Genomic DNA, 23,611 nt, shown 5'->3' on the forward strand with positions numbered 1-23,611 from the left:
TTTTGGCAGAAACTTTTGTTCCATTATATAATAGAATTTTTTTTATTTAACTGAGAGTTAAGAAATAGAATCGTATCAGTTGATTATCATGTATAGATTGAAAAACCTAACTGTATATATATCTGGAAGAAATAAAACACATTTATTCCACACAAAAAAATTATTTATTTAATTACATGTGGCATAAAAAACAAAATAACTATTATGCTTCGATTAAGTGATTATATTTGTAAATTATATTTAAAAAGTGAATAACTGATTCTCTTTCCCAATGAAGTCTATATTTTATTATATACTAGCCGCCTTTGGCGACCAGCCGGTTCGCCAATCTTAATGTTCGTTTAAATTTTAATAATTAAATATTTTATGCAATTTCTACTTTAATAGCTTCTTCATCAAAATATTTTAAAACTTCAAATTTTGATTATCATATAATTCATTCATAATATTATAAAGGCCTTCAGTCATAACGTAATATGTATCTCTCTCATTTTCTGTTACCCTCGTAAAATTTATGCTTTAAATTAAAGTGGAAAGAATTTATCTTCAATTAATGTAATAATATTTTTTACTGAAACAAAGCATTTTTTTATAATCTGATTACTGAAAATAGAGTCACTCAGCGTTTAAACTTTATGGGCACTAAAGAATATCTTTTTTAATTTATGTAATATCTCAAGAGTTGGTCAACAAAATTTTCTTAGATTCATTATGAGCAGATCGATTCATTAACAATGTTTAAATTTAAATGCATCAAACACTAAGAAAATAAAACGAATCGTTTAAAATAAACGGTTGAAAACAGGTTTTTAAAAAACTACTTAAAAAACGATGTACTTAAAACTATAAGCATATACAAAAAATATATAACTCACATAAATACAATTTACTTACAAAAGCATGCAACTAACCCAAAAATAATTTAAATCATCCATTGATAACGTTGTCATAGCAACAATCAGAACAGAATGCGCATGTGTGAATTTTCTTCGCCGGTTACGTAACGCAAATAGGTGATTTTTTTCTACGCCAGTTGGGGTAACGCTATGCGGATTAGAAATTTTTAATTTCCTTTATTCTGTTTTATTTTAATTCAAAAGTACTTCAGAATGAATCTGAAAGATTGATTCATTAACAATGTTTAATTTTAAATGCATCAAACATTAAGAAAATAAACAGAACCGATTGAAATAATCCGCCGAAAAATTTTAACCCTAGCCTCATTACTGTTGGGAGAAAAAAAAAACTGAAGCCTTTCTCGTTTGGCGCTGGGGATAATGGAAGATTTTTTTGGCGGAAAAGTTGGCGGTGGGGAAAATGGAAGATTTTTTTGGCGGGAAAGTTAGTTTTTAATTAATAATTAAAATTCTAATTAAAAATTCGAAAAAAGAAACCCCAGGTGCACATTCCCAACCTCCAAGGTATACATGTATCAAATTTGGTAGCTGTATGTCAAACGGTCTGGCCTGTAGAGCGCCAACACACACACACACACACACACACACACACATTGAGCTTTATTATAAGTATAGATATAGATTGAGAAAGCGAATAACCATTAAAAATTTACCACAAATAATTTTATTGCATTATTTTAAAATAAAATAAGTGCATTATACGTATTTTTCATTTTAATTGCACTATTTCAATACTTTGATATTTTCTGTAAGTTTGCCTTTATTAGATTTTGATCTCATTCATTCTGTATAGAATCGTATATCATTTTCTAAAAATAAAAAATTAAATATGTCAAAATTTTTCGCAAAGTTGTTATTCCCAGTTTTGATTCGTAAAACGAATTTAAACTAACATTTGAGTGTTTCTTTCTAAAATAAGTAATTTGCTCTTCTCTAATTATGTAAAAAAAAGTGTTTGTTACATCGAAAGCAGATAATAAATAATGAAATTTTATCGATTTTTAATCCTAGTATTTTTTAAAGAATATACTGATACAAGAATAATTCTAAATAATTATGTTTAAAGTTGAAAAACAATCCAGGTGTATTTAGTGTTAGTAAATTACTTTTATCTTACTGTTAGAAGAGAAAAGGGAATAAAAAAATTTTTTAATTGATATTAGGAAGGAAATTTTCTAGGAAAATTTAAGATATAACACAGATACCGATATTAATTTTATAATAATGCAAAGTTTACTCTAGTTAGTATTATTACATATGTATTAACAAAAGTCTACTTTTAAATAAATGTATTAACATTTTATAATGCTCTGCATTTAAAAAATTAATGACTTATTTTGATTATGAAGAATTTTGTTCATTTGGATTTTTGAAAGAATTAAACGCATAAGATTTCTACAGGAAATAGCCATCAGTATATCTTTAAAAAATCTTAAGGACAAATAATGCAGATGAATTGAATTAATATTTCATTCAATACTCATTTTTATTTTAACGGACTATTATAAACAGGAAAATAAATGTCTGTTATAATCAATTATCTAGGGGGGGAAAATTATCAGTTATCAAAAATAACTTACATCGAATTAATATTAAAAAAAACTCTCTTGAATTGATAAACCACAGAAAAATATTGAATCATTTTTCAACCACTCATAATAATAATAATAATAAATGAATAAAAATAAAACCGCAAAAAGCTTCCTAAAAATGCACTCCCAGAACAATTTATTCTTCTCTCGATTTATTCATCCTTTGCATCCCCCCACTCCCCCACCCTGTCCCTAGAACATCATTTGATAAAATTACTTTTGTGATTGGAAATTTACAAACATCTCCTTTATACCTTGACACCACTTTCGCAAAAATAACAAGCGCATTATATCTTGCTCCGCCGCAAAAACCTCCATGACTGCTTAAAAAGGGGGTGGGCTATGCTATTTCTACCCCTCCAGCCTTCAATCAGACGATACGTCAGCACTCAGGCGAATTCCACTGAGAGGAATTTGCACACTCACCCCAGGACGTTCATTACAAGAGTAGCAAACACCCCCGCTTCTCTTCGCGTACCCTCCCTCTATTTCGCAGACGATATAGCTGCAAAACTGGCGACAGGCACTATATACCTAGCCAAGGAAGGATACTGATTCGTCTGAACTCCCATCTGAATTGAAAAGCGCGCGTTCAGGAAGCGCTCTTTTCACCTGTACGAAAAGATCTCAGACGATTTAGGGGGGTGGTTCTGCAGGGGTTGGTTGGCTGCGGGTCTCGCATTACGGATATTACGCTGATCGGAGAGAGGAAGGGGTGGTAAGTGAAGTGAAGTGAAGTGCGGAGGGAGGTAAATGGTCCATAACAGGTCAGATGTCGCAGATATAGCCGTGAAAGAAGAGAGGGAGGTGTTTCTTGTTTTTCGTTTGGAGAAACAAAAGGGGTGTGTTTAGGAGGAAGGGGATATTGCTGCGATATGCGTTGATTATGTTAGAGAAACTCGGATTCGGACTGGATGGGGGAAATAAATTTTTTTGAAAAGATCGATGGTTTTGTGAAGACACGAGCACATTATTTTCAATAAATGCAAATGAAATTAAAGATTCAATATTATAAATATTCAATTTAATTTCTTTTCTTTTTAAAGTCGTAAGTAGATTCAAGATAAAGAATGATAATAAAAAAGCATGCCGAAAGAATTCATATTACAAAGTTTGAACTGAGATTTAATACTTGGTACTTACTTATCTGGCATAAAACTGATCAGAAGGAAAAGCTCAGAGAATCAGTAAATGCATAGACAGAAAATTGAAAGAAACATTTAAAAATCAGAGGAATATTGTGTATAAACATAATTATTGCAGTCAATATAGTAAAAATAAAATATAGTATTGTAATAATATAATATGCTGATAGAAGAAAATAAAGAATCAGAATTTCAATATTATTATTATTTGTTAGTTATTTCTCTGTAATTTGGGCACACCAAAGGTATAGATTGAGTGACTTTAAAATTTTTAGTTATTTTTATGTTAAAGAATTTCTTTTATGTGCTTTGAATCAATTTATATTTGTTAATACATCCTGATAAAGACATTACTTCAAAATAGATAGTACTGCAATATAAAGAGATATATCAATAATCTCTCTTCATTGAAAACTTCTAAGCAGGTAAATACTACAGAGTATCCAGGATGATAAGTATTCTATTTGAATGTTTTATCTCTTAGTTGTTCTAGTTTTTAAAGACTTTTTTTCATATTTTAATATAAATTCTATTAATTTTTGCCAATTAACTGCTAAGAAAAATGCACTTACACTAAAAGTAATTCAAAAATAAAGTATAAAATATTTATGATGAATACAAGGAGAATAATTCACAAACATAATTTGCTGACAGAAATGTTAATCATTCATTATTGGTAAACATTTATTACTTATACAATGCTTGTTAAATAGTAAAAGACAAAACTACAATATGAAAAATAAACGTATGATTTGTTTTGATAATAACTTTTAACCTAAATGATTTCTTGAATGTGAAGTCAAAATGCTTGGAATTCTAATTATGTAATTTCTTTTATTTGTATCAAAAGACTTTCCAAAGATTAACTTGATATTTAACCACAATGAAAAGTTTAGAACAGAATTGTTCGTATATTTTCGACACGTTAAAATCTAAATATCTTAACTAATAAATCAAAGTAAAATCCTTATTAGGTATTATTATATATATATAGGCTTATAACCCTTTCAACAGATAAAATTAAGCTTGCTTAAACAAATCGTTTTCAGTATTTGATAAAGCATAGATTTTTTAGTCAATTATTGAGAAAAACAAAGTATAATATTGCTTAAATACTGTGCAATAAAGTATGCTATATAGAAAGTTCCGAAAGGTCGAAAAGACTGAAACTTTAGGGCTATATGGAGTATAAATTTTTCAATAGGCAGAAAGAAAAATGTTGTGCTTCCTCTTTACAATGTATTCTGAAGGGTAAAAAGGAATATTGTATAATGTACATATTTAAAAGTAAGTCAGGCATACAGAAAAAGTCATTTTCGCAAAAAAATAATAATAATAATAATAATAATAAATCTGGAAATACATGGAGAGGGAGCGCTACAAAGCCTTTTTGTCAATGAAATAAATAAAATAAAATTATATTCTAAATAAATTGTGCACCATATATTTAATGGAATGCAGCTTTACAATAGCATAGTAACCCAGTTACATTAATAACAACTTGCAGTGCGTTGTTATCAAAATAATGGAACCCCTGTGAATAAAAGTGACATTTATATATGAGTTATGTAAGCATTAAAATATAATCCTAGATATATTTAATGCGCTTTTTAATGTAAAAAGTATATATCATGGTAGTATGATGTAGCTTTAGTGAAACTGCATACGCTTTGGATTTTTGCCAAAATCGTAAAACATTGCAGACTTTCAAATAGTTGAAATTGTAGGAGCCCGACTTTCTGGAACATTGTGATCGAAATTTCCCAGCTTTTAGACGTTTCTAGAGGAAAAATGTCTAAAATTGCACACACCGTGGCAAAATAAGCTCATAAAACAAACTAGTAGATGGAAGGAAAAGTTGAATGAAAGGTACCGAAGGATATTGAAATGAATTGTAATGTGTAAAAAGAAAACAACGAAAGACAAAGTGACCGTAGAGCTCATTCAGCATCTGGATCCCCCAGTGTTAATAATTATAGTTAAGAGGCACCTTCATAAACAGAATATGCAAGACAAAGTAGCAATTCCTAAGCCATTTGTCATAAATGTTATTGCCAAACATCTATAGTGGTGCCATAACCACAAAATCCTAGTTGATTGATGTAGAAGATGTTACATGTTCAGATAAATCATTTTTTTTTCACTTTTCTCCAAAACAAGGACGGATACACGTTTGGAGAACGCCTCAAAAAGCGTATGATCATGATTGTCTACTTCCTTCCAATTGTCAGCCATGGAGGTGGATCGATCATGGTATGAGCAGCTATGTCCTGGTTTTCTACTAGCCTTATAATAATTCTGAAAGGAAGGATCACTGAGAAGAAATATAGAGAAGTTTTAGTTGGCCAGGTCCATCCTATGATGCAAACTTTATTTCTAGCAGGAGATTAAATTTTCCAGGATAGTAATGCTCCTATTCATGCAGCTGTATTTGTCCAATCGTGAAATAATGAAGCGAAACATCTGCCTTGAACCCACAGTCCAAGATCTCAATATAGTTGATCCGTTATGGTGCATTTTAGAGCGTTTTATCAAGGATATATATCCTAAGCTGGAATCTCTCTAGAAACTTTCACAATATCTCCATGAAAACAAGTATAATATTCTTCTAAGCAATATTTAGCGGCTTGTGTGATACGATTTGAAATGTAATCCAAGCTGTATAACATGCTAATGATGGCCTATGCCTTATTAGTAAAGATTATTATAAAGTTATTAGTGCTTATTAGTAAAGATTCTTTTATTCATTTGCGGTGTTTCCATTATTTTGATATCCACCTATATGTATCATTTCAGGTATTCTTCGAAACATTTTTTTCAGTAGAACAAAGATCTACTGTGGACATTGCACTCCACTTGATATTATCGTATCTATCATACTTTGTACGAGTTATAATGTTGTTATTCATGTCGTCAGCTTATTGTAACATTGTAAATTTATGTTCCCTTAAATTTTGTTTATTGGTATCGAGCGTATTATTTTCTTTTAACTAATTCATTGATAAAGATTGTGTAGTGGAAACAGAACTAATTTTTTTCAATCCATTGAAAAAAATATTGGAATACTCTATGTTCTATTGCAAAGATGACTTACTTCTACACGTTTGATTTATCTTTAAAAAATGCCTCTTAATGCCTCTTTGACATTTTGGAAAATACTATACAATACTGTATATACTATATAGCAACTATTTTTGTTTCAAATAACGAAAAAACTTCGAGTTGGCAAGTTGGAAGGTAAGGTAGATTCCTTATCATCTAAATTATTGGTTTTTAAATTCCTTTCAATGCTTAGATAAAAAAACAATTTTAAATTCATATTCTTTTAAATCCTTAGAAATAACCAATTATTGAAATGTAAACAACATGTAAATGAAAGCAACCGTAGCTATCGCGTAATTCAATTTTTATTGCGAAATAAATAGCATTAAAGTAACATATATTATAAAAATGATATATTTACAAACTTCTTGACTTTATATTCTTGAAAATCTTTACTGTTTGCAAACAAATGAGAAAATATTATATCAGTCCACAAGAACTGAAAGCTTATAGTTTGCATTTTAAGCATATTTAAAGAAATTAATTATATTTTACCATAATCCCTCTTTCAATTAAATGCAGATCATAACATATCATCTGCATTTAATTATGATATAAATTAAGAATTATGATATAATGATAATTATTTATGATATAATGATAATTAATTATGATATAAATTAAGAAATATTATATAATAATAATCAATTATGATATAAATTAAGAATTTACCGTTTCATTTTATCGAGAGAAGGGATCATCTGCTTTTCTTAACATTACAATTTAGGTTTCATCGATTGCGCTCTTGAATATTTACATTAATTATTAATTAAAGGGGGGATACATCATTATTTAACTACATTTCTATACTCGTGTAGTAAATGCATGCTCTTTGTAAACTTTAGACTTAACTGCCTGTCATTGTCGGACATATTCAATAGATTATTAGGACATTTTTAGTGATTAATCGCTGGTTTGAATAAAAGTGACATCTTTGGTCGCTGGTTTGAATAAACGTAATACCTTTGCAGAAAAGATTGTAAATATTCATTGCAATATCTATTTGACCTCCACTCCGACCTCTTTTGACCTCTAGAACACTCTGCAAGAAAAAATTCGTAGCTGATAAATAATCAACTGGGTGCTTATTAGTACATTTTGTGTATATGACGTTTTCAGTTTGACTTTTATTAAATGATCATATTTCTACGGTCCGTGACAAAAATTCTACGTATTCCTAATCATAAACTCTTAAGGATGCTAAATATATCAAAGTAAACCCTGATTTCCTTCATACTAAAACAAGCAGCTTTACTTAAATATCTTCCTTCTACAAAATAGATGAATCTCGAGCCAATAGACGTGCATTAAAAACTTTTACGGAAACACTAACCACGATATTTACTCAGCAATTTACAGAACTCGGTCTCAAAATGGGCTCGAGATCTCAATTTCCCCCTGCTCCAAATATGCCTCATAGATAATTATTATTAATCTCATTTGGATTATTACTCTTCCAAACTTGAAGTATGAAATCGAGATCCGTGCAATGGATATTTAAAACGGGATTCTGGAAACGAAATCGCCGCCAAATTGGCCCCAATTAACAAACGGCTACACTCCTGGCAACAAACTCCTTCCATAACGCCTCTCGATCCTGACTCCTCTATAATTCAGGAGCCGCCCCTTCTCCTTTCTTTCTTGAAATATTCACCAGCAACAGGGCGCGCAAAGTTTCCTCCTAATTGAAACGAATGTGAATTTATGAGGCGGTCTGTCGTTCGCGCAAAGGGCGTAATTCGACGTCAAAACGTGCGTTTACGACCGCAACTCTGAAGAGCTCACGTAGGGCGCAATGTAAAACGTGTCCGCTTGTTGAAGCAGCGGCGCCCAAGCAAATCTCCTCGCCCTCCTTTCCTACCCTGAGGTAACCTTTTCGGAGCGTTCTAATTTAGTAAAAGGGGGAAAAAGAGGAATAATTTATTATTATTATTTTTTTCCTACTTGGGAAGAGGTGTAATGGAGAGGTTAAAAAAATTACGTGAAATGGTAGTTTCCGATACGAGTTTTAACGAAGTTTTCCCTCGTTAGGGTGTAATTTCAATTAAGAAGTTTTTGGAAAAGATTTGCACAGCGTGGAATTAGATTAGTGCCAGTTTTGAGATAATGTTCTCGTGAATTTATAAGATGGGACGGGGGTTGAGTGTGCAGAAATGAGGAAGGTGATATTGATTCGTTATTCAACGGATTGCCGTTTCGGTGACAGGAGTAAAAGCTTAAAAGCTATAAAAGCAGCTGCTTCTCCAGAGATGTAGTTACAGAAGCAATATTTTTTTTAATTTAATTGCAAAATAGATTGAATTACTAAATATTCAGCATTATTTGTTCAAGTTGGTAAGATAAATTATTTTTCCAACTTGTATCATTAAAAAAGAAGTAGAAAATGCATTACATATGCAGAAACTTGTTGGTTAATTTCTAGTCTTTAGTCAATTTTTGCTACCATGTTTCCTTCAAAGCATTTTTTTCGATCACTACAGATTTTTTTCTTCCATTTTCACTTTTTCATAAGAAAATATACAAAAAAAAAGCATCGTTATCTCCAAAAAATTTAATTTCCATATTTTGATGAATATCTGTGTTTTAGTCTTCTCTAAAAACACGAAAAAACTCATTTGTAAATTATAATTGCTTGTTAACTCAGTAACAAAAAATTACTACCTACAAATTACTACAAAAATGACTAATTTTATATATATCATAGGTATATACAAATCATATCATACCAAATCATACAAGTATCGTATAAATATATATATATATAAATTGGTATATATCTATGATATATACCAATCATACCAATAAAAATTACTACAAACTACATTTATCATATATATATATATATATATATATATATATATATATATATATATATATATATATATATATATATATATATATATATATCATACCATCATAGATATCATCAAATCATAGATTTATAATAAATTTCACATGAAATCCGTTTAGATCAAATCTTATGCCCCATTTCCATATTTACGTTAATACGATATCTCAAAAATACAACGATTTAGATAGATAAAATTTGTCATATTGTGCTTCTGCTATATATTTAAATTTATAACAAATTTTATATCCACTCGGATAGTTTGATTTTTCTATTCGTGCATATATGATCGTGGTGACTTAAAAAACGCAAGATAAATGAGTGAAATTTGGTGCATGATTCTTTCCCTCTTATTACCTGCAGTTCCTTGAGGATCTTTGAGATTGTATATGTCGGGTTATGACATAGCATTGAAATAAAATATATCAGAGCACACGATGGTTCCTGGGTTAAATGAAGTTTCAACAATAAAGGATTCTACCACCTTGAAAAGAAGATTCTATGGTTATGTGAATTAGTTGAATTAGTACTATAACCATTTTTGAGGATGAAAAGAATTTCAGATAGAACTTTCAGGTAAGTACTTTTTAGATAAATAAAAAAAGTTTCGTCCTGTTATCATTTTTTTCTTATTAGTTGCATTCAAAAGCAATAAAAACAGATTTATTAAGAAAAATAGGAAAGTGGCCAAATCACCTTAAAAAAATTCACTCCGAGAGATTTTAAACTGTAAAATAGAAAGTGGTAACAAAAGTTGTTTTAAAGATTTAAAGAGGGTAAATAATACTACCCACTTGTTATTCATTGGTATCTATTTGGCTGTTCGATTACAAATGAACCCAAATACTACTAAACGCAAAAAGGTAGGTAAATAAAATTTAGTATACATATTTAGCATCTAAAATATAGATTCTAATGAAACTTGGAACGAAATTTGTCAAAGGGTTGATCATCTGTCTGTCCATACTTCCCCAAGCATATAAACTCAATAACACACGAAAGCAGTGTCTTAAATCAATGAAATTTGGTATGGTGTCTTCTGACTACAACTATGTATTTAACTTCGCGCAAAATTTTGGTTTCATTTGGTCATCAAACATGACTATGATTCGCTAACACCATGGAAGGCATTTGGTGCCTTATCCAATGTTCATAATTCTATGGGGGAGGATGTAAGACCTAAACTGGAGAATATGCAGGAAAGTTTCAGGGGGCTCACTAACACTGTTTAACGTCGATGCAGCTTTCAATACATTAAAAATATGCTTAAATTTTAAACATCTAATTTGGAAGTAATATCCTATCGAATAACGAGGTTTAAAGTATGCATCTGATGCAAGGTGCTGAATAATGGTCATGAGGAAGTTGAAATTCAATTCTTAATCGTCGTCTAAGAACAATTATACCTGGAGTGAAATTCACAAGAAATTGTGAGAATACATTTTCTTCGTAAATGACGAACAATATAAATTTGGATATTATTAACTTTTGAAGAAGGTTAAAACAGATATCGTTTCAAAACTTTCTACTCGGATACGTAATATTCTCCTTCTTCAATTCAATCCCAAACCCCAGACAACTGGCACAACACAAGAAAAATTAAAGAAATATCATTGTGCAATACTCAAAGATTTTCTTACAAACCAGATTTAACAGCTTCGGATTCCCATTTGTTTGAATTCTCAAAGCATCATTAAAAGGATTAAAACTTTCTTTAGAAGTAGAATTTGTGCACAATTAACATCATATAAGTCCGACCTTTTTTTAATCATTCAGGAACAAAAAAAAAACTTTTTATTCTTCATTCGGCATGGATTTTGAAGGAGAATATATTGAAAAATAAAATTGGTTTCATTTTAATAAGTATTATTTCAGAAAAAAATATATTTTTAGGTTTTTAAATTCAATCCGTCTTTGTATTTCTAGTGACAAGGAAACAAAGCCGTTAAAAATTACCAAAATGTAAATGGCTCTAACTAAAGTGGTTTTTTAGAACTTCTTTCGAATAAATTTCGACTTGGCTCAAAATTTGAAAATAAGAGCAATTTATTTTCCACAATTATTAAAAACTTGTCGTCTCATATTTTTTCAAAAAAAAAATTCATTAATTTGTTTGCGTTGTTTTTACAAAACAAAACAAGAAAAAAATAGTTGAATTACTTAAAATGATATAAATATTATGAATACTAAAATCTTCTCAATAGGAATTACTAAATAAACAAATTTCCCCACTTAAATGATAATGCATGTTTATTTCATTATCGTAAGGATCATTCTCAAGGCTCCATTTTAAGGAAACTGAGACATTCTCAACAGTGAAAATCGCTGAAATTTCAGTTATAAATACAGGGTATTTTTTTACAAGTAAAATTTAATATCAAATGGAAAATTTAGGAAATATAGAACAAATGACCGATTTTAATGATAAAACAATACAAAAATATTTGTTTCTTAAAGTACATTTGTAATGGCAAATCAAATATATGTTGTGATGCTATAATTTTCGAGTTTATAACTACAAATTGGTTCGCACAGAAAAAATAATTCTGAATAGAATCACTACAAAATTAGCATAATATATGAATGTAGGTTTAAGAATTACAGTGAACTTATTTTCATTAAATATGCTAATAATAGAAATTTCTTTAAAAAAATAGGAAATGTCTTGTAAATTCAAAATCTAAAAAAATATATTGATATTTTGCATGGTAAATAACCTTTAAATATTAATACTATTGCCTCCCAAAAAATATAAATATACTTACAGATGCATAATGTTTGTACATATTGCTGTATAAAATTTCATATGATTGTAATGAATAGAATGCGTTCTATGCGTATCGAAATTTGAAGAAAACGTATTTCGAAAAAAAGGGAAAAGTCTATCTTTCTATCATAAGAACTCTTGTTAGATTCATGTTAAAAGAAAATTAATAAACATTTATATAAATAATACATTTCTGTAATCAGTGAAATGTCTCCTATTTTATTAGATTAAAATTGAAAAAATAATTTTTTAAAGTTACAAATGATCCCATTTCCCAAAAAGTGAGCATCTTTTGCCAGCTATTAAAACCTTAAAAAATTCTCTAAAATATTACAACGCATTTAACGATACATTATATTAACTCCGCATCGTGTACAGGCAATTCAATGAATATGGATTGCCGATGTTGAATTCTCTGAAACATAAATATTTCCATACAGTTTTGTTTAACAAAAAAATCTTTATTAATAGAAAGCTACTAAATAAACGAATTTGGGTATCTTAATGATGATGCATGTTCAACTTCATTATCCCAACGATCATTTTCCTCACTCCATTTCAGAAGAGTGAACATCAATTACCAAACACTAAAACCTAGAAAGCCCTCGCTGCAATTACATAATGGGTCTAATGCTATATTATATCGACATTTTGGAGCTGCTTACGGACAGTCTAATTTAATGTCTCTGCCTCTCGGTCCAACAGATGAATGTTCGCTTGAAAAATCACTGGCCGTCTGCGCTGCTATTGATTAATGCGCCTTCTGAAGGGGAAGACACAAACAAGACAACACGCTTATACCCTTATTTATTTATCGCAAATGCCGACGATTCCTCCTCCCCATATTCACTCAATGAAATTCCGCCGGAAAGTGATCAGCCTCATTTTTCACACAGCCTTCTACAAACGATACGGCCCGATCAGATGATAACCCTATAGTCTTATTTTTTATTTTGTCTCTCTGTATATAAACTGTAGCAACATGGGAGGTGTTTAGCTCCTCGCTTTAAAACAAAATAAGATTAAAAGAATCAGGAGACAAAAGAAACTGATTTTTTTTCTTCTTCTCTCTTCTTATATTTCTATCAAGGAATTCAATTCCACTAAGGGACTTCAAGGTCTAACGAGTTTTTTAGTAACTGAACTTTGACTCGATTTGCCGTTATTTCTTTTCGTAATTTGTTTCGTGTGATTTTTTTTCTTTTTTTGCGAGGTTTCGATTGTTGTATCTCAAAGGAAGGGGGACATTTTAGAGAATCCACTTACAGAATGAATTTTCTGGAAGTAACATTCCAGGAACAATCTGCGCTAGAAAATGATGACGCTTAAGTAAGTTCTATGCTCTCTCGATTGGATTAACTTATCTGAGAAAAATTTGCTTAACTTTCCTCGTATTGGAGGTTCAGTTATAAAAAGGCAGTTTTAAGAACGAACTTTACTTTCTTGCTCATGCATTGAATTGCTCTATGTAAACAGGAAATGTATCTCGGAGATCATGGCTTTTATGTTATTCATTTTTTCATTAGAAAATACTCACTTTACAAAATTATGTCTCTTTGGCAACACAGAAAATGCTTCTGAAAACACAGAATTTGTAAATTTACTTCTTATGTTCTGTGCTATTCTTTTCTTGTATCGGAAGTATAGAAAAAATTTTTTTAGAATTTTAAATACGCAGTTCTTGTATATATATACAAAAGACTACCAAGCGAGGCTCAGTCTTCCAGATATCACTATTATTATCAATGGATCGATTTCCAGATTTTGATGAGTCTCCGTTTTTCAGACCTACCTGAGTCCGAGAAATAATATTTTGAAATTCAGACTGTCTGTCTATATCTAAATTATTCGTTTGTTGGTGTGTCTGCGAACATGATATGGCAAGAATGATATGTACAAGAAAGATAAAATTTGGCATTTGGTTTTATACTAAGATTATAATCTTAGTATAAAACCAAATGCCAAATTTTATCTTTCTTGTACATTTCTTGTACATACTTTCTTGTATATATCTCTCCAATTTTAGACAAAATCCATAGAAAGAAAATATGTCTGTCCAACAGTTTGCATGTAAAAACGATAATTTAAAAATATAGCGATTTAGATCACATTTGGGATTCTGCGTGTGATTTTTAAAATCAAAAATTGTGAATATGCATCGAATTTCAAATCAAATCCCTTATCGGTTTAGATCATTCGTAAGTTTATTCATATGAATGCGAACCCCAGTAATTCAAAAATTTAACAAGAAACCAAGTAATTGAAAAATTCGACAAGAACCATAGTAATTCAAAAATTCATCAAAGCATATGAAGTATATAAATTTTATCAAATAATCTTTCTAATAAAATTTCAAATTAGTAATACAATTTTAAATTCTATTGGTGAATTATAAGAAAAAAAAATACTTCTAAAATTTCATTCGCTTTATCCATTATACAAAGAAATTAGTGACTTAACTAAGTTCGTACAGGCAAGACAAGAGTCTTAGGGAGCCATTACCTTAAGCGTAACATACAGGAATCAATCAGTTGCCTTAAGAGAAATTTACATTGACGTAGAAAACATTCTGATAAACTCTTTAGAAGTCATTACAACATTCAAACATGAATTTTCACATTTTTTTTAAAATTATAAATCTCATATTATTCTAAATTAACTTTGCTAGACTATCTTTTCTTACCTTGTTTCCGATTTTCTTTCTTTTTTAAGGCGTTTTAACACATATTAAATAGTAGAATAAAATAAATTTATAGTTTTTATCGATATGAAAATAATCACTTTTCGAATCCTGCTTGTAAATTTTTATAACTACGAAGTATTTTAAAATAATAAATAAAACATAAAGAAATATGCTAGGTAAGATTAAAGCCAAACGATTTTTTAAAGGTCACCAAAGCGCAAAAAATTAAAAAAAAAGAAGTATTAGATGAAAATTTAATTATGAGTTAATTAAATTAAAACATTTTCGTTATAAGTTCACTTTGACAAAACGGTTTATTTCAATTGTTTTGCATTTTCTTTTTTGTTACATAAATAAAAATAAAATAAAACAAATTAATTTCTTTTTTTTTCAGGCTCATATGACGATGACATTAAAAAAATACTGCCGTTGAATATTAAACGGTTAGAATCACCAATGGCAACGTTATTTGCAGGCTTTGTTATTTTGTTCTTTGAAAGTACGGTCAATCTCCTTATCTTATTTTTTCATAACTGGTCTTCATACTGGCCAAATTCACTTTTAAACTACAGTTTATTTTTCCCTTCACATTTTAAAAGTGTATGAAAATTTTTGGAAGTCAATATTTTAACATTTTTAGACATTTAACAACATATAGATGCTACAATTTTTCTCGCATGTATTGTTTTCACACATGTTAATTTATATTTCAAAACTGTAGCAGACATCATCGTATTTTTTTTGTAAATGAATAATTTAAATGGCTGTTGAAATTTATTATTATTTTATTATTATTATTCTGATTACAATTAATTTTACATTTCAATTAATACTCAAAATCTACATTTCACTATAATTTGCAATAATTAATTTGTTATTTCCTTTAATTTGTAAAATATATACACTTTATTATGAGCTATGTATTACAATTTAAACTACATTTAACATTTGCTTCTAAACTGATTTAATTATTTGAATAGTCTCGGCAAAAGAATTTTCTATCCACAGAGAAGGAGTGCTTCTATCATTACAAAAACCTAGCATTTGAATGCTATTTGGAAGTGTCAAAAATATATCGTTTTTATATTTGAACTGGATGAAACCGGTTCTGACCAGTCAGTTGCATGATGCCTTCTAACCTTTTAGCCGGAAACAGCATAATTCATTTGCAAATGGAAAATATTTAAATAGTTCCGGAACCTTTTGAACGTTGTAAAATAAAGTGAAGAGGATCACGCTTGTTAACGAAGACAATGAAAATATGAATGAGTTTATATTCTATATCGCCTGATCCTGAAAATAAAAGAAATGTTATTTTTAAAACAATTTTCAGTTTGTGCATTGCGTTAAAAACTAACACTTTAATAAGTAATTATTTATAGCAGCACGCCATTCCTGTTTCATTATGTTTACTTCCAACTTTAAACTTCCGGTATGAGCAGAAGGATCGAGAAATTCTGGTAACTGATTTGATTTTGAGTGTGATTTAACAATTAAATGTCAGAGAATTTTAATTTACCTATGACAGATGTGAAAAAGAAACTTTTTGCTACGTACCCTCTTGTTCCAAGAGCACAATTCCATTAGCAAATAATTCTATATAAAAAAGGAATAAAATTTCAAAGAAACTACGATATATAAGAAACTGAAAAATGTCATAATTTTTTTTTTAATATGTTAAAGTTCTTAGGCTAACATTTTATTTATAAATCACGACACTCGTAATACCTATGCATAATTAAAAAATCATTTAAAACACTCTACAGGGCAGATCACTGGACCTAAAGGCACAAAATTTTGTGCATTGTTACTTCTTGGATAGCAGATATTTAGATTTTAAAAAGATTTAGTAGATAGTAGATTTTAAAAAGAATTTATATATTTTTTAGGATTTTAATTAAAAATTAATTTAGAGTCCTATTGCATTCCATAGAAAATTAATTATCAGTTGTTAATGGAAATGCTTGAAATCACTATTAAATTTCAAAAGGCCATGTATCGCCAATTGAATCTTATATTGTTATTGGAGAAACTTTACTGTTACTGAAAATCCTTTGTAAAAATATGTTAATCGTAAATCATACGTTGATTTTTTTTTATTCTGTAGTGTACTTAGATACTTTGAAGACACTGAGCAATCGCAGCTAATGATTTTGTTGTAAATATGTATAATATATTATATTTATTATTATATAATAGCATAATTCTAGGCAGATATGTGATAAAAGGAAAAGACTTTTGGAATAAACAATTTATTTAACCCGAAAGTCATGATTATACAGGGACAAAGACGGAACGCCTAATTTTGCACCAAAACACAAGAGAAAATTGAAAGTAAAATTTTCCCTAGAGATTTTATTAAAAGATTCTGATAGGGATTTCCTTGAAATGTGTTGACTTTGGAAAGGGAATCTTATATGTCCTTGAAAAGAAAATTTTTGGAATTTTATCCCTTCTCTCTGAGCGTTAGAAACCGCAATAGTCATCAATTTTTTAGAGCGCGTGTTAGAAATAATTAAATAAAAAGTTTATAAACATATATATGCTAGTTATTAATTTATAATTATTATATCTTATTAATTTATTATAATTCTTTATTCTTATTGCAAGAAAAGAATACACGTACTTTTCTGTATAGTTTGAAAGTAAATTACCTATAAAAAAGTTACATGAAATTCATTGCAAGTAACATTAGAGAAATTAGTGACTGATAAACGATTTACCTTTCCTGGTGAAATGTATATATAGGATCGGGAATCTTGTACTTATTCATAAAATGAATCTTTATTTAAAAATGGGTAGAAGTGTTAATAGTTTCATAAGAATATTAAAAAATATAACACAAAACTGGACAAAGAAAGCCAACTTTTTCCCTATAAGAAAGGGGAAAAACATGCAATTGGAAGAAAAAAAAAATTGGAATAAGGCAAAATATCGTAACCGCTTGATATGCGAAACAATCTGCGCCCGACTCAATTTTCTCTCCTGTTTGAACACCCTCTTTTTTCCTTCTCTTGTTCTATGCAGACGAGACCCCACCACCCCTAATCAAATCACGACTTCGACTGGAGGTGCACCCCAGTCAGTTATACGCTCAGATCGTCCTGCTGCCAAAACGGATTACGGACCTGCACACGTCGCGTGCTCTGTGTACACCCCCCTGACAAACCGAATCCGCGGAATTTGCAAGTTTGTTTTGATCTTGTCCGGCCTGTCTCTCTCTCCAGAACACGCGGATGGTAGTAGAGCCTGGAATTGATACTTTAAAGTCCTCGCTATCGAGGTATGGTTTTACATGCTGAAACAAAGCCAAAACATTCCTAACTGTGCGTACACGATTACATTTTGATAGTATGATCTGATGGACAAAAATAGAATAATGACATTTTGAAATAGATGATAGGCATGACACTCTTGGTCAGGAAATTTATCCAAATGCGCTTGAATATATTATAATACTTGCCGCCTTTGACGACCAGCTGGTTCGCCAATCTTAATGCTCGTTAAAATTTTAATAATTAAATATTTTATATAACTTCTATTTTAATAGCTTTTTCATCAAATATTTTAAAACTTCACATTTTTTTTTAACTTTCACATGTAATATCTCAAGAAGTTTTCAACAAAATTTCCCCAGATTCATCACGAACAGATCAATTAATTAACAATGCTTAGTTTCAAATGCATCAAACTCTAAGAAAATAAACAGAATCGTTTGAAATAATAGGTCGGAAACATGTTAAGCCTTCAAAACCAAGTCCGTATCCGTTGAAAATAGAGTTGTCAAGAATCAGAACACAATGCGAATTCGTGAATTTTCACCGCCAATTATAGTAACGCAAATACGTGAATTTTCTACGCCAGTTGGGGTAATGCTACTCGGATTAGAAACTTTTTAATTTCCTTTATTCTGTTTTATTTTAATTCAAAAGTACTTCAGAATGAATCTGAAAGATAGATTAATTAACAATATTTAATTTTAAATGCATCAAACACTAAGAAAATAAAACGAATCGTTTGAAATAATCGGCCGAAAATAAGTTAAGCCTATCCTCGTTAGCGTGGGAAAAAAACTGAAGCCTTACTCATTTGGTGCGGAGAAAAGAAAAGAATTTTTGGCGTGAAAGTTAGTTTTTAATTAATAATTAAAATTCTCATTAAAAATTTAAAAAAAGGGACTCCAGGTGCACATTCCCGACCACCAAGGTATGCATGTGCCAAATTTGGTAGCTGTAGGTAGAACGATCTGGCCTGGAGAGCGCCAACACACACACACATTGAACTTTATATAAGTATAGATTACAAAAGCATTTCAAACTAATTTTTCTAGTTTGTTGATTTAACGCTCTGTTTCTGGGATGAAATAGAGAGTTAAATTACCAGATTTATAAATGATGACTCTTTCAACTCACACCATCAAAATTTAATCCATCATCAAGGTAAGCGCATAACAGGCTCACACTCACTGTAGATCTCCTGTGGAATTAATATATATGAGATTTTTTCGATTCCAAATCTGAGATTTATCCCCAAATCATAAACTAGACCGTTGTCAGATCATAAATCATTCATCAAGTTTATATCATATATATATGCATTTCATTTACTGCTATGGATAAAGTCACATGCATTTTTTATTAAAATAATAGATATATAAATGAATATTTTCTTTCTGTCTAGCAAAAGACTCTCTATTTTCTCATATACAAGGCAAAGAGAAATAACTGACTTTTTCAAAGCATTTGAAGTCGAGGTTTTGACGAATGCAATTCCCCATTTCAGACCTACCTGAATTCGAAAAATACATTTTTGTTATTATGGCTGCTTGTCAGTGAACATGGTCATTCAAGAATGCTTTCAGATACACAGATGAAATTTGAGGGATTTAAAATGCCATATATCAATTTTTATCAAATTTCGAATAGAACCCATTCACAAAATTTCTGCCTTGCTCTTCAATTATAAATGAGCTCAGTAACTACAAAACGCAAAGAATTCGGTCTATAAAATTTGATATACAAATTTAGCATTTAAAATATAGATTCTTATTAAAATTTTAATCAAATCTTCAAACTGTTGATCATCTGTTGGACTGTACTTAGGTATTCAGGTAAACACAATAACTCATAAACGGAATGATTTAAATCTATGAAATTTGGAATGCTTTCTTGTTCTATAGTCAAATTTTGGTTTTTCTTTGTTGAAAAAAGAGGAATTCAAATAACATATTCGCACGATAGATTCAGCAAAAATGGTAGATTCACACAAAAGATCTATATTTTATGTTTACTGCTCGTTAATGCCTTGGAATCCATTTGCGGCCTTACCCAAAGTCTACAATTGTTTGTGGAACAAGGGGATAAGACCATTATTAGAGAATATACGAAAAAGTTTCGAAGAGATAACTCACTCTCTTTAAAAAATATTTTACTCGGCCTTTTTCTTTTGTAACACATCACAAAACCCGTGGAAGTGTCTCCCAAGACTTTTTCTTATACGCATACCATAAAACACTTGCATGGCAGTGGCATACAATAATTACAATATATTAACTTTTGGCGTGAATTTAGCATTTTTACTGCATCTATCGTGCAGTCCTTGGCCAGTTATTTGGCGATTAATCCTTGTCATGTGTTAATAATATTCAAAAATCGAATTTGTATACTTTAGACCCATTTTTTCAATTGATTGCAATAAAAATTTGATGCAAAACTGCACTTGCAGTCACAAAATCCTGTACCAAATTTGATATATTTGAGTCATTGCGCTTTTGATTTATCGCGTTTACATATTCCTGAAAGTACGTTTCGACAGACGGTCAACTTGTTGTTGGATTTGGCTAAAGATTTGACAGGTGTTTACAATAGATGTTAAATTTGTACCGAATCTTATCTATCTAGCTCTCTTTGTTTTGTAGTTATCATGTTATCTTATATTCCAAAAACAGGAAAATTTGATTGGTATCTAAGCCATGGATGTTAAATCTGTGTACATATTTTTTGTTTTTGTTTTATCTAGTTATCTTCGTTCTGTAATTATCGTGTTAGCTTATATTCGAACAATCGGACAGACGGACTTTCTCTGTACAGATTTTCCTCAAATTTTGATAGAAATCTTCAAATTTGGTGTAAAGACAATATATCGTTTCATCCGTTTAGACCAAAGCGTTTTTGAATTATCTTTGTCACAGATAGACAGACAGACGATCATTTTCCAAAAATGTGTTTTTCGAACTCAGTTAGGTCTAAAACGTGAAAATTCATCAAAATCTCGAGTTTGAATCTTTTTTTCTTTTTAATATTACTATACTTTCTCTATACTACGTATATAGAATTATTGTGCACTCCTATCGCTGAAAGTATCATTTGCTAAAATCTAATTTATTTCTATCAAATTAAATATATATTCACATGGACATCTATACGTAGCAAAATTTAGTAATAACAGTTTAAAAATGCTTTTATGCAAAGGACGGGCAAAAAGTAAGTTACACTTGTTCCCTCACAGATGGTATCATGGCGAAATAAGAGCTAAGCTTACGCAGACGATAATTGAGTTCTATGATTTACAACGGTAGTAATTTTATTCGGATAGTGGAAACTGTTAATGCTTAGTGCGAGAAAAAAAATGGCGCGTCTACTGGAAACTTACTCCAACGCTGAAGTAAGCGGAAAAGTACCTTTTTGGTGGGCAAAACGTTTACGAGTACGGAGATTTATTGTGAAATATTGGAAGTGTACGAACCACATGCAATGTCACGTCCAGCTATTGTAAAATGGCACCAGCTGTTCGAAGACGCTCACACAGACTTAATCGATGTGGAAAGGCAAAGAAGGCCAACAACGGTGAGCACATCAGACATGATGCAGCGGGTGGAAGACATTATTCTCTGCTATCGCAGAGTGAGCATCGCACACATTGCACAGTACTTGGGAATATCCATTGGCAGACGTGAACAAAACTGAGCGTACTTGGGAATATTCCATCATCAGTCACCAAACTGGATTATCGCAAATTGTATTGATGATGGGTTCCTTATTCTTTAAGTTCCGAACACAAAGGAGCAAAGTTTGCGGATTCCCTTGAATTCCTTCAACGATATTCTGTGGAGGGTAAGGATTTCCTAAGTCGTATCATTACAGACGATGAGACATGGGTGCATCACTTCACCCAAGAAACGAAGCAAGCGTCAATGGAATGGAGACATGCATCATCGTCTGTGAAAACCAAATCCAAAATTCCCCCATCAGTGGGTAAAGTCATGGCTACTGTTTTTTTTTTTTTTTTTTTTTTTTTTTTCGATTCGAAGGGGTTGTCTACACCGAGTTTATGTGAAAGGGCAAGACCATGAATGCAGAGTTGTACTGTGAAACACTAAGAGGTTTGAGCAAACTTGTGAAAAACAAGAGATATGGAAAGTTAAGCAAAGGCGTTGTCCTCTTGCACGACAAGGCAAGCACAACACAGTGTTTGTTTCGCAGTTTTGAATGGGAGGTCTGGCAGCAACCACCATTCAACCCCGATATGACACCTAGTGACTTTAACGTATTCGGCAAGCTCAAAAATCATTTGGGTGGAAGCCTATTTTCCAACGAGGACCAGATTCAGACAGCTTTTCTAAGCTGGCTCCAGGACCAAAGAGCGATTTTCTATAGTCAAGGCATTGAACGATTAGTGCTAAGTTCCGACAAATGTCTCCAGCGACTGGGAGATTATGTTGAGAAATAGTATGCTAATATGTATGTCATATTGTATTGTAGCGGACTTTTCAATAAAGCAATCAATGACCTAATTGTTTGAGTGTAACTTACTTATTGAACGCCCCAAGTATTATGTGCTTGTGTGTATATTTTTAGCATATCATACGATTAATGCAATAATATATAAGATAATATTTTTCATGTAAAAATGTAACACTCATATCAATTTACTTCTAAATGTTGCATAGTCTAATGAATTACTACAAAAGAATTAAGATGAAAATTTTACTCATTTTTGTTAAATTATGAAACAAAAATCTGGGTTTTTATTTTTATCCAAAATGGTTGTATAACAAAGAGAGCAATTTTAAAACAAAATGCTTTATTAAAACGAAATTAAATTGGGATTTCTATCAGTTGAATTCATTTATGAATTTAACTGACACTAAGAAATAAGGCTCTTCAAAAAAAGAAAGACAAAAAAATGTATATAATGTGTTCTGTAGTATTTTTTTTTCTGACTCATTACTTAGTCTTTTATTAATCCTCTGCTTCGGAATAATTTATTGGGGAAATAAGTAAAGAAGATGAAAGAAAAGAGACTCGATTATTACCTTATAATTAAACAAATTACTCTCGCTCTCCTTAGCTGCAAAAGTCACGTTTCATAGTCGCCGCCCTCACCCCCTGATAAAATTACTTCTCGGTGCAAAATGGCACTGAAATTTCTTAACCCAATAAAAGAACAATTTCCAGGGGCGATGAAAATAAATTTAAAACAGGAGGAAAAAATAAGAAAGAAAAGAAAGAAAATGCGCAACAACGAAGTCCCTGTAAGTAATGAATTTTATTGAACT

At 30.5% G+C, this 23,611-nt stretch overlaps 1 protein-coding gene across 1 annotated transcript; it reads left to right on the forward strand.

The window, feature by feature from the left end:
- The first annotated feature begins 22,401 nt into the window (after positions 1 to 22,401).
- LOC129973636 (histone-lysine N-methyltransferase SETMAR-like) lies at positions 22,402 to 22,782 on the forward strand. The gene has a single exon (XM_056087509.1). The coding sequence runs from the start codon at positions 22,402 to 22,404 to the stop codon at positions 22,780 to 22,782; it is 381 nt and encodes a 126-aa protein (XP_055943484.1).
- Positions 22,783 to 23,611: the final 829 nt, after the last annotated feature.

The sequence above is a fragment of the Argiope bruennichi genome, chromosome 1, assembly GCF_947563725.1.
Source record: "Argiope bruennichi chromosome 1, qqArgBrue1.1, whole genome shotgun sequence".
Taxonomy (NCBI): Eukaryota; Metazoa; Arthropoda; class Arachnida; order Araneae; family Araneidae; genus Argiope; species Argiope bruennichi.

Excerpts from the sequence above, each read along its gene's own strand:
- LOC129973636 (XM_056087509.1), top strand. The coding sequence starts at position 22,402 with ATGAATGCAGAGTTGTACTGTGAAACACTAAGAGGTTTGAGCAAACTT.